Below are 16548 nucleotides of genomic sequence, written 5' to 3' on the forward strand. Positions count from 1 at the left end.
TGAACCTATTGATAATGGAAGCTAATTATCTTCCTAATTCAGATATCCTTCCAATTGACTTTATGTACTAGAGAAATGTATTCAAAAATTAGACCAAAATCTTGCCTACTTAATCTTCCACATGTCTTCAACATACCCAATGCACACCAAGGTGCAATAGCGAGAATTGATCATATTAATCTTTACATCGTTACATAAAGATGAACTAAAAATCTACAATAATTCTTGAACCATGCAAAACAACTTTACGACATGGTAAATCATTAAGTAATTTTAAAAACTTTTCGTAGTTTGCTGGAGTTGATATTTTACCAAGCATCGGAAACATAGACGCTTCAAAATAACCTAGAGTGCCACCATACATGGTTACTGGATAAGTAAGCGGAACATCGGGTACCTTAGCTTCCAATCTTAATATATTCAGCACTTTTCTCATACTGGGTCTCGCTTTGGGATCCGGATGAGAACACAGCAACCCCAACTGGAGCACCCTCTCCATTTCCTTTCCATCAAAATTCCCGTTCAACCTCTCATCTGCGGCTGTCAAGAGCTTTTCCTGGAAATGCAAATCCCAAACCCATTCCACAAGTCTCCACCCGCCTCCCGCATGTAATTTCCAAACACAGCCCTCCAAAGCTGGACACATCCCATTCTGTGCGATATATCCAACTGTTGCAGCTATTACAGTTGATGCACTATTTCCAAAATTACCTGCACTTAGTCTTGCCAGCCCAAAATCTCCAAGTTTTGCTCTGTGCTCAGGATCCATCATTATGTTACTGGCCTTCACGTCCCTGTGCACCACACGCTCTTTGCAATACTCGTTAAGATAAAAAAGAGCAGCGGTCATGTCACGAAGAATAACATACCTTCGATCCCAATCCAAACAAATGCCTCCGAAAAGATACTTGTCCAGACTTCCATTTGGCAGGAATTCGTAAACGAGAAGCAATTCGCCCTTTTGATGGCGGTGGGACCACCCGAAGAGCTGCACAAGGTTACGGTGTCTCAGTTTACTGATAATCGTAACCTCCGAGATGTATTCCTTTTTGCCTTGTTTGAAGCGTTGGGATATTCTTTTAACGGCTACAGCTTCTTTTGCGCCAGGCAAGATGCCTCTGTAAACATCGCCCAATCCTCCCCCTCCGAGCTTTTGTTCTTGGCTAAATTTATGAGTTGCAGCGCTGAGCTCAGCATGAGAGAACTTGCGCGGTCCTTCGCTAAACCATTTGTCCATCTCAATGTCCTCCTCCTCACGGCTTTTATTTCTGAAATAATACAATCCCGCTAAGAGGGCAAATCCGGCGACTGTGAAGACACAAGTGAAGACTAATATTAAAACATAATTCTTTTTCGCGGAAGTCTTCGTGCGAGTCGGCTATGCTGATATCTAAAATCCCAAAAGTAAACAACGTGGTGTTCCAATGAATATGCATTGGAAGCCGAAATGCCGACCTTGATTTTCGGGGGAAGAAACTTTTTGAGGTCTATGTAATATGATAAAATTGGCGCTTCTGGTTTTTGTCCGTCGGTCGTAAGAAACACGTGCAGCCTCTTTGCTAAGCCGTCATAATCCACCATGTGTTCGGTATGCTTTCGCAACAAATCTGGATTCAATATTTATCCCACAGGGACACATTTGCCTGAACAATAAAATAATAGCAGGTAAAAAATATCAGAAATAAAGAAGAAAAGATTGATTCAGAAAAACTAGAAAAACCAATAGCACAAGCTAAACCGATTTGAAACTGAAAAGAATGGGAGTCCTTTTATGAGCAAATCTTCCTTTGAAACAATGCTATTCACATTGATTCCCATGTGGTTATCATCTGGGTCAAACGGATCATTTTTTAATTTGTCGAATTCCACGGCAACAATTTGATTCGATGAATTTCCCTCGGTGGATTGGTTAAAAAGACCGAGCCATTGGCCTTCACAGTTTAGTGGTGGTTCCAAGTCGGAAGGGGTGAGGAAGAAGGCAAGCCCACCGCGGTAATGGGATGACTGATGATCGCTTGTGGAAACAAGAAATTTAAAATGAGAAGAAAAGTTTGCCAGAAAAGAAGAGTTGTCCCAGAGAGAAATTGGTTGGTTGTAAGTCATCCAGGAGAATGTTGCCTGGGTTTTGTCTCCATTTGAGAGTTCCATTAAATTCCCATTCATTAACGGAAGTAATTGTAGATAGCTGGCGATCCCTTCCAGGCTGAAATTAGTTGCAGGAGGAAATATGAAGTAGGTGCTTTGTGCTTGCGCTTGAAAAAGGACACCAGCAAATCCAATACAAGAGAACACGAATAGCAGAGATAAGATGTTTGCCATGTGGGCTATGAATTCATTTTTTTCTATTTTTGTTGTAAATCATCTGCTGTGTTATGTACAGTTTGTTGTATACATGAACTCCCATAGAGAGAAATAACAAAAAAACGTCAATTATCTACTATAAATTGACGGCTGGCCTTAAACTGCACACACTATGCATTGACTAGTGTGCTGTCCAATGTTGGACCCACCTTCGACCCGTTTCTGTTACCGTCGTTGATGATTTCTGTTGCACCATGCATCGATAGCTTTATGCATGTCATATGATTATTGCACGGATCTTGAACCTGTTATTAATGCTGAGAACGCTAAAATTGAATTCAAACATTGCCCAAATTTCCCGCTCACAGATAACATATTGAGGGCTTCTAAATTTAACTCACAAATCACCCAAAATTTCGTACCTCACAGATAACGTGAGATATGTATACAAGTTCATCTCAGAATAATTTCTGATGATTCTATCTATATTCGATGATGGCTACAGAGATGGAGGACATGGGAACAGTTGTCAATCGTCTTCTTCAGAAAGCGATGGGGGAATAAATGATGTTGGGGATACCCTCTATTATGTGGACAGAATAAAAAGAAGCGAGCCCATAATCTGTGTCTATCAACGATTCTCTCTTTGAACGCAGTTTCTAATTTTCAATTTTTAATAAACACAAAAGCAATATATGCATATCATTGAATGTACTTGTTGAATTTTGGGTTTTTTATTATTTACTTATTATGAAGAGAAAATAGGATTGGATTTTTTCATTCTTATCTTGAATTATCTCTACATATGATATTATTTTTGTTTTTTCATAGTTAAAATTTGTATTATAATATGGAGTTTTAAATATTCTTGAAATGTAAGAATTGAACCTGCAAATAAGGCTTAGAATAAAAAATATTATATCAATTGTGACAAAAATTTGTAATGAAAAAGAATAAATAAAAGGTCGGAATAAAGTGCCAACTTTATTTTAATTGGTTTAAAAATAGTGTCAAACAATTGAATTGTTTTTGTATGAATCATTTAATTTAATTTTTTTTCTTGAAGTCAAACCACGAAAAAATGGATATGTAAGCTGTATTGATTTATTGTCTATTGAGAAAGGAGAAATTAAAATGTCTTTCTCATTTTACAAGTTAATTTTATATAGACAAAATATTCAATAGATTGTACAAAGTACAATCAAAGAAACTTTAGAATTATATATTAGAAGAATCAAATATTTAGAATTATTATTCAAAAGTTCTTAATTATTATCAATAGAATATGTGATAAGAAAGAAGTAAAAATATTATTTTTATAAGTAGAAATTCAATAAGAATAATGTTACAAAAAATTGTAGTTGTAAGTTTTATAAAAAATATCGTATAAACTATTATTTTTTGCAAAATTTTAATAATCTATAGTTAATAAGTTGTAGACCAATGTCATACCAATATTGAAGGGAGACACATAGCATGCATATGTCTTGTTTATGATTTTTCATCATAAGAATGATCACTTACCATGATAAGAATGACTCTAATTAGTGGAATTAAAATTCACCTCTATACAAAGGCTAAGTAATTTAGGGTTTAAACACGCACAAAATTGCTATTAAATCCACATCCATATTTTAAATAATGATTTCTTTATAATTATATAATGAAAGTTACCCTATGTCACACAAGACTAAACATGGCATCAAAGAGGATGTATTACATATTGTAAGGTAGAGATTCAAGTTTTACATTATCATTTGGTAGTAATGGGTCAATGTCAGTTATATTAAATATGTGAAAAAGATCTAAATATAAACACACAACTAAGCATCTAGGAAATTGATGTGAGATTAGAGCCAACTTACAACAATACTGAGAGGCCCTTTAATATCCCTTCATGGTTCCATATTATGGATAAGTGTTGTATAGTTTGCATTTTTGTAATAAAGTGGGGTAATATCATATTTTTTGGTGCTATTTTTTATTTTTCTTCTCTTGCCCCTTCGATATTCAAGTTTGAATTTTATACACCCTTGTGTCAACATGAGAAACCCTTCAAATATAGTTCTTGATTTGAAAGATACCTTATAATATTTTAGAAGCTATCTCTTCATATGATTTTACAAACTAGCTCTCCATATGATATTTGAAAGATAGCTTACGAAAAGGAATTCCTTCATAATCAATAATTTGTATCCAAGACCGGTCATTAACTTGTAATACAACCTCGCCAGTCAAAGATTTTGAGAAATCATCTTTCACCAAAATACTAGCCAATGTCATAACAAAAAATGAGTGTCAATTTAGTATACTTGAAACCTTACGCATTTATGCCATGTATTTTCTATGATACAAACACATATGTTTCTTGAGCATTTTTGAAAATATAACATGAACCAACATGGATTTCAATGTTAAAAGCATGGCATGTTAAAAACTATCAAATGTCAGAATAAAAATAAATGTCAAATGAGTATCTTTTAAACCTTGTGCACTAGAGCTACATATTTTCTATGATGTAAATAAATAACTTTATTGAGCCTATTTGAAAAGTTAAAAGGACCCAAAATGAATGACAACTTCTTTTCATTTAATCAACACTGTAATTTAATGAAGTTGTTGAATTGACAAGGTTCATAAGTCATATGTTGTTGTCAAGTGGATCACCTCATCGACCATTAACAAAGTACCTCAGTTATGTTCGCTTTGATAAAGCATGAGGCCCACTATTATTTGAGTTGCAAATATCAAATTATTGCACAACCTCTTGATTTATCATTGTAACAAATCTTAAACCTATGTGCAAGTTGTCAATTTGAAGGAGTATCAAATCCTTCGCTTGAATGGATTCATAATTATGATCATGAATTGAAAACGTAAACAAAGAACAGATCTCTATAATACATGGAAGACTCTGAAGGAATCCTTACTTGCAAGGATGAGTCGAAAAGATAAAATAAATATAAAAAGAAAGAAGGAATCACTATGTATAATTAAAAGAATGAAAGAATCACTATGTATATTCTTTCTAATGCTATCTGTAGAAGTTCCTAATCATTGTTAGAAGGACATGGATCTTATTAAATAAGAATTTAATATCATTGTGTAGATCAATTATATCCTTTTGCAATATAGTTTTGAGCCTCTCCACTAAGGCCTTTACCCAAAATTCTAAGTGCAAAAATGTTTGAAGGACACCCTCAAGTTTTGTAATACTTGATGAATAACTAGCCATTGAATAGTGTCTAGTCCACTTTCCAAGGATTGAGCTTGGGAGACCTTAGAGGAAAACTAGACAAAAATACCATCAAATATTGTTTTAACCTATTTGTTCAAGAGTTGAGTTGAAATCCTAAACCTCAGGATAGATTTAACCTCTAAAATAATTGATATGATCCTATCCCCTTCATTAGTAGAATAAAACCTAAAGAAGAGGATTGAATGGAAACTAAAGAAGGAAATTGGAGAGGAGTGGCAACACCAAATTATGACAAAGTATCATTATGATAGAAAGAATGGATGGGAAAAAAATTAACTCAATAGAATCTATGAGTGGAGGAATTGATAATATTTGAACTTGATGGAGTGGGAAATAAGAAAGGATACAATGAGAAGGAGAAGACAGACGAGATATGTGTATTTGGGTGATTAGAATAGCTAAGGTGGTTGCTAATTGTTGTGATGACTTTTGTTCATTATAGTTTGACTCTTGAGGTATTTGAAACTCCTCATCTTTTTTTTAGGCTCTTTTTCTAGAGATGATTCTTAGCCTTTCTCTAGAGGGCCCTATAATAGTATCACTTATTTTATCATTTAATAAAAAAATTTCGTGTCCTTATGGTGGCTTACTTCAATATTTTCACTTTCTCATGGTGCTCTTACTTGTTAGAGAGTAATTTGATCCTCACAAGTTTTTCTAGATATATTTGTAAACTCCTTTATCTTGGAGTTAATTTAAAAGAGGTAAAATTCTACAATGTTTCTTTAGGACTATCATGTATTGTGGGTAGGTGCAAGAATTTGAGTCCCAAAAAAGTGCAAAAATTGGGAAGTGTTTTTTTTATACCCAGGGTAACCCCAATCCCTGTGGCCTTGGCCTTGAATTTCCACTTAAGGGAAATATGGAGGCGAGACTAGTACCTAGGGAGGTAAATCTGCAACCCGCAAGCAATCCCCCTTCTTAAACCTAGGAAGGAGTCGAACCCAAGATCGATGGCGAGAAAATCCATTGCCTATGCCAACTCACCTACGTGTGTGGACTGTAAGTGTTTTTTTTTTCAAATATTTTCCCAATTGATATAAATATTTGAAGTACTAAAATATTGAATCTCAAATCCATTATTTAAAATTTTCTTTTTTTTGACCATACCATGCATTTCAAAAAATTATAAATAACTTCAAATAATTATAAATACTAATAAAATTGAGACTATGAGAGATAAGTAAATAGATATTATATGATTAGATTGTGGTACCTGCATGAGAGACACAAACAACACAAACACACCAATGGGATATTCCATTAGAGATTAGAATCAACAAAATAAGTTAGTTAATAAAAGACTCCCAAAATTGTCTTATTGTCCTCTATCTCAAAGGATCGGACTTTAGATTCAAGGTGGCTCTTAGCTTGGAAGAGCACTTGATCTTAATGAATGCAACTAAGATCCTAGTGCTGATTTTGATGTGGATATGAAACTATGATATTGAGATGGTGCAAGATGATGATATTGATATGAAACTAAACTAGCTTGAAAATGAAATATTAAGATGATATTAGGCTAGCATGAAAATGAAACTAACATGATATATTACTAACATGATAAATATAGGCTATGATGCTACTAAATGATCTATTACTAATTTCAAAGAGGCTAAAATGATAAATGTTATGTGACTATAGTCTAGATGCATAAAGCTTGGATATTGGATTGGATAAATGGTCTCTATTTATAGAGGAATTGGTCAAATGGATGGCCAAGATTGAACTGTCTTGAGAATGGTTAGGATTGAAAGTTATCAATCCATGTGAGATTTTCAACCCAATCTCATGTTGACAAGTGTCATCATGAGGAGGCCTAAGAGGATGTTAAGTAAGAATTAGATGCTTATTAAGATTATAGGGTTAACCTTAAGAGGATAAGTCATTGGATAAAGCTATTATCCAAGGATGAAGGCTATTGCCCAAGAGTTAAAATCTTGTGCAAAGTTAGAATATGGTGAAAGGGACAACCATCATGGGCTAGGGTGATGTCTTGTAAGAGGCATTAAATGCTTGGAAGGCAGATAACCTTCAAGGCTTTTGTAAAGGGTCTTACAAGTTTGGAAGACTCAACAAGTTAACTTGTTGAAAAAGGTTAAGTCTTCAACACATTTTGAAGACTTTCCCCAACTTTGAAGTGACTCCCCCAAATTTAGGGACGTGGCATGATTAGAGGAATTTAGGCTAGCTAAGTGGGATTTGAGGACTTCTAGAATAATGATTAGGAGGTTAATGGAAAATGTAGGAGAATGCAAGTGGGATAAATAAGAATTTCATCTAAAATAAAAGGATTTATTTCAACTAAAATTAATGCAACTTGCATTTGTAGGAAAATGCAAGGGGGGCAGATTTTACAAATAATTATTGATTTATTTATTTGGAGAAAGGAATTTAAGTAAATGTAAATTCAATTAAAATGGTGGAAGGAAATTTATTTAAATAAATAGAATTTATTCAATTCATCGAAGAAAAGGGATATTAATTAAATGTTGTATTTAATTAATGGTTAGATAGAAGAAAAGGGGATATTAATTAAACCTTAACTTAACTAATAGGATGAATAAATAATAATTAAATAAATAAAATTCGTTTAATTACGTGTACAAGTTTTAGGTGTCTACATTTTGCCCCTCTTTGAAGTGGCCTATGACCACATGTTGATTCAAAAAAAGTTACCTGATACGTCACCCAAAATTTTTGATTTTGTTGTCATTATCAAAATTTTCGATATGATGGTCTAGATTGATTTCAGATGTCAATTTTGCTATGATGTTGTTATGATGATGATGCCCTCTCGAGAGATGAATTGAGAAAAGTTTTGCCACTCGAGGCGATTTTGTTGATTTTTGGCAATTTTTGGAATTTTTTGGAAAATTTTGTTGCTTTTTTGGATTTTTTAGATTTTTGCGAAATTTTGGCATTTTTTTTGGATTTTTTAGATTTTTGTAAAATTTTGTTGATTTTTTGAATTTTGTAGATTTTGCAAAATTTTGTCAATATTTTGGATTTTTAAGATTTTTGCAAAATCTTTCAATATGGATCTGCCAAAATTTTTTTTTAAAAAATGATGTGTGTAAAATTACATGTCCAGTACAAAACATTCATTGTGCACGTCCATCTAAGCAACACATGGAGCTATATAAGCCTCCAAGGGTCCACTTCAAGCTCATTTGTACATTTGCCTTTTAGAGATTGGAGCTTGGAAAGGAGAAGGAGAGAGATAGAAAAATAGTACAATCTTATGCCAATCATCAATTCGAGTGGGTTCAGTGATATGAGTGACCAACAACCTATGGACCACCGGTAAGTTAATTTTCTAACCTCCTCGTGTGAATTTTAGCTAGATTTAGCTATAGCTTTATGAAGATTTTTATATGGTTTTGAGTGCTATTTTTGTGCCCTAGTTTTTAGGTTCTTTTAGCACATAGGTTAAAACTCTAAGCATATTTGTAATTTTTTTTAGCATATCTGTCTGATTGTTTAGTGCATTTGTTCGATTTTTAAGCGAATATGTCTGATTCTTTAGCGCACTTGTCTGATTTTTAAGTGTATTTGGCTAATTATTTAAGATATTTGTTTGATTTTGTACCGCATTTGTTTGATTTTGTAGTGCATTTGTGTACTGTTTTAGTGCATTTGTTTTGGTGCATATATTGACTATTATGGTGCATTTGTTATAGTTTTGATTTTTTGATACTTTTGGCAATTTTTACATGTGCCAAATTGATTTTAGAGATGTTGATGATGTCGGATATTGGGTCTAAATTTTGATATGAGTCATTAATATTGATATGGATTGCTAAAGTAAATTATAGGTTTAGGTTTGATATAAGTCATCTATATGAGTCATCATGGTCGATATAGGTTTTGATTCGATATTGGTCTTGATTCGATATGAGTCTCTATTGTCATTATGGTTCCTAATTTGATATGGGTCAAATTGATTTTGATATGAGTCTTTGTTGTCATTATGGGTCTTGATTTTATATGGGTCAAACTAAGTCCGATATGGGTCAAAATGATTTCGATATGAGTCTTGATTTGATATGAGTCAATAGAGTTGATATGGATCACTGTTGTGAATATGATTAATTGTAAGATAACTGTGAGTTTGATATGGGTCAACTATGTCACTGATATGGGATAGCCTATTTTTGAGGTGGATACCTTGTTTTCGATATGGGTCAAATTTTGTTTTTGATTTGGGATATGTTGGTCATTGATACGGGTCAAATTTTGTTTGTGTTGGTTGTCGATATGGATCCAATTTTGTTTTTGATGTGCAACATGTTGATTGTTGATATGGGTCGATCGATTTGATAGGATAGGATAATATAGGATAGGTGCAGTTAAATTCACCTAATTGATAAGAGTTTAAGATTGAAACTATGTAAATGATAATGTCTTTCATGACTGATAGGAGAGTGTGTCGATGGTGTTGATATTGGTTTTGTAGGCCACATTAGGTGTGTTGATGCTTCGGGAGTGATACCCGAAGACTTTGTCTATGCGAGGACCATTGGCAAATGCAGATAGAGTTGTTATTGCTGCATGTGGTTTATCTCATATCTTGTTCATGCCTTCTTATCAAAAGAATAGGGTGCTTCTGACTACCTTGGCGGAGAGGTGGTATAGTGATCATAACACCTTCCATTTGCCCACAAGAGAGATTACTGTGACACCTAAGGATGTATATAGGATTCTTCGGATACCGATCACTAGAGAGTTGGTTCAGCATGATGTGGAGGAGCAAGGTGAGATGGATGCATTATGGGAGGTGTTTGCTGATATGCATCTTAGTGGTTACTCAATGGCATGGTAGGACATGGTAGATCAATATGCCCCACTATCATCGATACTAGAAGGGTTGATAGGTGGTTTCCTTTGTCTCGATAGGAGCTCACATGGGTTCTTAGTTGGATGGGGTCGGATACTCTAGTGGATGGTGAGAGATCATACACGATATGCTTGGGGGATCTGTGTATTGGCACACTTGTACCATGAGTTACATTAGGTTGTTTATGATAGGGAGGACTCCCTATATTGTTGAAAGTTTTATTCTATAACATGTGTATTGACAGTTTGGTTGTACTCAAAGGATGCCTCAAGGTTCGACCATATATGCTCAAGTGCACAAGGATAGAGTTGATTGGGAGCCCCAATTGGATTTCAATACAACATAGGTTGAGTTTGAGACACTACCATAGGTTTAGTGGGATGTGTGCTGAGGATTGGCAGATGCTGGGATGACTGATCACTATGCCCATTATTTTGTAGAGCAACCCTTCCCATGACTAAGAGAACCGAGGGAGCCTATACCACCTTTGGGGGAGGTTGTTGATGATGATGATGATGATGATGATGATGATGATGATGATGATGATGATGATGATGAGGGAGGGCCTGGAGGTCAGCGAGGTAGTAGGCGAGGGTGAGAGAGAGGGAGACAAAGAAGAGGTGGTGGTGTAGTCAGAGATAGAGTACAGATTGTCCGAGGTGGAGAGAGTGGAGAAGGTGATGGTGGAAGTGGGGGAGGTGGTTGTGTTAGAGGGAGAGGTAGAAGATGGAGACAAGATCTAGGCTAAGGAGATCCATTGCAATCGAAGGATGCAATAGGAGGGGGAAGGAGGAGGGTTCATCTAAGCAGGGTTCATCCGAGGAGACCGATTTGGAGTTGGGGGAGGGGGGATGGTTGGGATGGGTGGGATGGATGATGATGATGAGGAGGAGGATGTGCCACCCTTGATTAGGTGGAGGAGGATAGATATGTCACCTCCTACTACCCCAGCACCGATTATAGTAGCACAGTCGGGTCCTGATCCACAACCATCAGGGGTGCATATATCAATGCCACCACATAAGCGGTAGGCTCTAATAGAAGCTCTACAATCCCCAGTATAGAGGTTACTGGGTCAGTTGGCACAGGCATAGGCTTAGACTGGCCAGCTATAGAGACAAGTCACTTTGTTGTCTCTAGAGTGAGATATGGCTTAGGCAGGGAGAGATACAACTCAATGGGAGTTGTAGGTGGCACAGGCTCATATAGCATAGTTACATACATAGTTTTCTATAGTCACTAGATTGAGTGTGATACAGAGATAGAGAGGCATGGGTGTGCGAAGGATCTTGCCCTGTCTCTTCAATGAGTTGCATCTCAGAGGATATTTGGTGAGACAGTGAGAGAGATGCTCTCTTAGACAGGCCAGGCAGATTATTATAGGGGTTTATATTTTCAGGCAATGCCTCCAGATAGGTGAGCGTAGTCTTTTGTTCAGAGCTCGAGACATGGGGGTTCTCAGTGAGAGAACGTGAGATAAGGGGTTACATGACCTACAAGAGATCCTGGTGGAGATGGTACAGGTTTCAATGGCAGTCAAGGTCCTAGAGAAGAAGATTTGGGTGGTAGCCACTCTTAGATTGGCCCCTTATTTATTTTGATCATTTGATGATATGTACATACTGATGTATTCATTTTCATCCTTATGATATGGTGTACTTATTGATATATATTGATGATTCCGATCTTCTTCTTGATGCAAATTTATCTTTTGATATGATATCCAAGGACATTCAGACATTTATTCTTTCAGTTTGATTCATTTTGACATGATTCAATGCTTTTCTTTGGATCATCATGTGCCACACATGCATGATGATATGATACTGACATTCTTATATATGATTATGGATGCATTTACTTTCATGATCTAGATGTTTTGATATCCAGATCTACATTATTTATCGCAATGATTGCTTTTTATGTGATTTGTTTGGATGAGATGATCTATATGTTTTGAAGGAGATATATTCCTATATGATGATTACTTTTATGATATGAAAATGTAAATGTAGATGTGTACATGTGATGAACAAATTTCCTATTATGCTTTGATGATGATATGCATGTGTAGATGATATGAAATGCATATGTAAATGTTTTAAATGATATGATAAATGTTTTGATATGGTACTAAATGAAATGTTTTCAATTGAAGTGATGCTAAATGATCAATGATACGCAAAATGAGACTAATGCAAAGTTAAAATGATATGGTAATGAAACTAAATGATATGACAATGAAACTAAATGTAGTGATAATGAAACTAAATGCAGTGATAATGATATGATAATGAAACTAAAAAATGCAACTAAATGTAAGTGTAAATGATATGAGATGAGATGATATGATTCAGAATGTACCTAAGGATATGGAATGCAACTAAAAATGATTAATGGTATGTAGTGCACTTTAATGTTACGTTTTAACTGATATGAAAAATGATAATGCACCTAAATGCAAACTGTTTAAATGATGTGAGATGATAATGCAATGATTATGTGATAAGGAGAATGCACCTGAATTAAATGATAATGTACCTAATTGCAATTTTGAAATGATATGATAATGCGATGTATCTTGAAAATGACATGCAAAACTAATGCAATATTTAAATGATATGGTAATGAGATGTATCTTGAAAATGAGATGCAAAACTGATGCAATATTTAAATGATATGGTAATGAGATTTATCTTGAAAACGAGATGCAAAACTAATATGAGAATGCTATGAGACTAATGCAATATTTAAATATAAATAGAGAGATGGTGAGACATATATATAAATAGAGAGAGTGAGTATGTGAAAGATGGGAAGATTGAGATAGATGGGGTAGGAGTGAGAGATAAAGGAGGTGATATCACACCAAGAAATATTTAAATCTAACATATATTAAAATTATAATCATTTGTAAAAAGCCACAATCATTTAAGGAAGCATAATCGACTCAACTTAAATATTAAATTATGCAATGGTAAGAAATTAATGTCAATTTTATATTTTACTCAGATTTACAAGTAATGAAACATATTAATTTTATAGAGATATAGTGAAATATAATTGAAATAAATTTTTATATTAAATATAAATTAAAAGTTAAAATAGAATAAATTAAATGCAATTTTTATTTTATTTTTGATTAAAGCCAAGTGACTTCAATTATATATATCAATAGAGAGGTTTTTAAATATAAAGAAAGTAACTTTTACAAACTCATCTATAATCAAAATATCTAGATACAACTATACATATAGGGTAATTACATATTACTAACAAACTAGTATAAACATCAACACAAAAATCATCTTCAGAAATGCCCAACACAAAATGGTCTTCATACTTTGGAAACCAAAAATCTTGCAGAGAACATTAGAACCAAAACTGGACTTATATATATATAGTACAATAACATAGTCTGAATGGTCTTCATACTTTGGAAACCAAAAATCTTGCAGAGAACAGTAGAACCAAAACTGGACTTATATAGATAGCACAATAACATAGTCTGAACACCAAAAGACTTGGAGTGACCATGACAAAAAAAACTTACAGAGAGGACAATGGGCATTACACTAATCATTGGGACAATTATCCCCCACTCTTTCCTAAACTTACTTATTTGGCAAGAAGCCCTTCACAGCAGCTTGGGAACCTACGACCTCAACTTTGTCTTGATCCTCACTGACTTGTGCCTCCCTCTCTCGAAGATGTACTTTTTTTGACCAAATGGGGCTTGTTAACCAACAACTGATTTAGGGCATAGGAAACCTCCAAGAACTTTGCAATTATCATAGGGGAAATGACATCCAAAAAAGTCCTTAATTCTCCTTCAAAAATATTACAATTATTTGCCTCCAGACCAAGTTTTATGGCATCACAAATTTTTGCATAGATAGGCTTTTTCTTCAAGTATTTTCTAGGAAATCAACTGCCCACCCAAACATTCCCTTCAAATAGATCATAGTTTTTGATAGCTCTATCCAAACCCTCCCCAAAAATTAAGTCTTTCCTCACATATTTTAGAGATAATTGCACCAATAAACAATAGTTTTGCAACAGATAAAAAAAAATTGGAGAGAAAAATAGAAACCACTTGAGAAGAATATAGAATATGGGGAGCCTTCGCTTGAAGCAACTATTCGCCAATTATAGTTATGATGGCCCTTTCAACTTTGGAGCAATCCCAATTGAACGTCCAATTTAGATGCTCTCAAGTGAATGAACCAGATGTAGGAAAATCCCATTTCTTGAATGGGATTGCAATTCTTTTGTTCAGTGGGCAGTACTCCATCCTAAGCCCTCAACTTAAGAATTTGTCACTAATTTTATGCTAGAAACCTTGTTGAATAAAGGAAAACATGGTGGCGAGCCTATTAAATAGCCTTAGCCGCAATGCCACTAATGAAAAAGTATGATTTCAGATACTCACACATGCGACTATCATGGGAAGAATAAAGTCAGGGCAAGTGAAATATTTTGGAATAAATTCTCAACTCGAACACTTCAATCCATGATAATGCCATCTGAGCATGAATCCCTATCAACTGATATTAACATATGAAATGTGTCTGTTGAAACGACACGAGCCTTTAAGAGTGGGAGAAAAACGCTGCCAGCATCCGTCACAATAATATCTATCACATTCGCTATATGGAACTGTGACATCAGTCATTATTACAAAAAAGGATCTAAATGATGGAATGAATTCCATCAAAATCTGCAAAATAGAACACACATTAGAAAATGTTTACAATTGCATGTCCTGCTTCAAGATCAAACCAAGCTCTAAATCCTCTTTGGCAATATTATTTGAAATGATGATCTCTCCATCAAGAAGCCGATAACCCTTATTTGCCAATACATTGGCCGATCTGTTCGTTTCTCTAAAGCAATGATTAATACTATATTGATCAAAATGTTGCAACAAACTCCATGACTCCTACAGAATATAATTGATTTTCTAGCTTGGGGCATCAAACCTTTTAAGTGCTGAGATAATATTCATAGAATCTCCTTCTATGATTAGATTCTTAATATTTACCTTCTTTGTCAATCTCAGACTAGAAACCTCCATAGTATTATTAGATCCATCTGGAATCCTAGCTTCCCCTACTTCCTAGATCATCCTATCATGATTTTTTTTTTTATAAAACCAACAACATAGGTCTCGGAATTTCCCTTTGCTTCCCCATCAAAGTTTAATTTGATAAACCCCACATTTGGTGGTTTCCACTTGATATCCTTTCTATTCACCATTTTGCCTCCAATATTAATAAGACTCCTTTAAAAGGGAAGCTTTATGCTTTTCCAATCTTTAAGAACATCATCATCCCATGAAGTAAAATTGGAGTCTATCCTTTTATGCTTAATAGTATAGGCTCTAACTACCTCTGAAATTGAACTCTCAATTTTGATAATAACATCCTCAACATTTCTCCTTTCATTATTGAATATTCTTCATTTCCTCTCCCACCAAATGTTCTTGATAAAAATTGTAGGAGAAACTTCCCCTAAAACTGTAAAGAAATATTCTTTGAACAACCTAGGCCAAGACTCAAAAACAAGAAGTAATGACAATTGAAGGGGGCAAGACCAATTAAATTTTTGCAAGAGCCACAACCAACACTCATATGCAAAGTTACAATTCAGAAGAAGATGGCCCCTTGTTTCCACCTCCTTACCACAAAAAATATAGTTAAAGACAAGAGCAATACCCTTAGAGGCTAATTGATCACTAGTAAGAATTTTATCTTTGAGAGTTAACCATGCAAAGGCACCTTCCTTTGGTAGGCCTTCTCTTTACCAACAAAAGGAAAAGCTTCTCTTACATTGAGATGGCTCTTATTAGGTGAGGATTTTATTGATATGTGGTGACTGATCATCCAAGCATTGTACATTCATTATGTATCCTCATTTGGGTTATTACACTCGTTATTTTTTTACTTTTTTTTGTTGAAAAACTGATATTGAAAAAAAAACCTAAAAAATAACCGACTTTGAGTGTTATCGTAAAAAAGTGCTTATTCTAAGCGGCTGGAATGTAAAAAAAGGCATTGTAATGGTGTTGTATTGATTTACTGGTAATAAGAAAAGATTGGACGACTGTGCTATGTTGTTGTAGCCCATCTTGGGTGAACCACGTCAG

The 16548-nt window shown here is 34.6% G+C and overlaps 1 protein-coding gene across 1 annotated transcript; it reads right to left on the reverse strand.

The window, feature by feature from the left end:
• Nucleotides 1–205: 205 nt before the first annotated feature.
• LOC131042051 (L-type lectin-domain containing receptor kinase IV.1-like) lies at nucleotides 206–2319 on the reverse strand. Its single transcript, XM_059221085.1, has 3 exons — nucleotides 1739–2319; nucleotides 1579–1643; nucleotides 206–1308 (listed from the first exon to the last, which is right to left on the reverse strand). Exons 1-3 carry the CDS (start codon nucleotides 2317–2319, stop codon nucleotides 206–208), a joined length of 1749 nt encoding a protein of 582 aa, XP_059077068.1.
• Nucleotides 2320–16548: the final 14229 nt, after the last annotated feature.

The sequence above is a fragment of the Cryptomeria japonica genome, chromosome 5 (assembly GCF_030272615.1).
Source record: "Cryptomeria japonica chromosome 5, Sugi_1.0, whole genome shotgun sequence".
Taxonomy (NCBI): domain Eukaryota; kingdom Viridiplantae; phylum Streptophyta; class Pinopsida; order Cupressales; family Cupressaceae; genus Cryptomeria; species Cryptomeria japonica.

Excerpts from the sequence above, each read along its gene's own strand:
- LOC131042051 (XM_059221085.1), bottom strand. The coding sequence starts at position 2,319 with ATGGCAAACATCTTATCTCTGCTATTCGTGTTCTCTTGTATTGGATTT. Across the intron at positions 1,644-1,738 it reads TTCTTTTCAGTTTCAAATCG|GCAAATGTGTCCCTGTGGGA; the intron begins GTTTAGCTTGTG and ends TTTATTGTTCAG. Across the intron at positions 1,309-1,578 it reads GAAAGCATACCGAACACATG|TCGCCGGATTTGCCCTCTTA; the intron begins GTGGATTATGAC and ends GTGTCTTCACAG.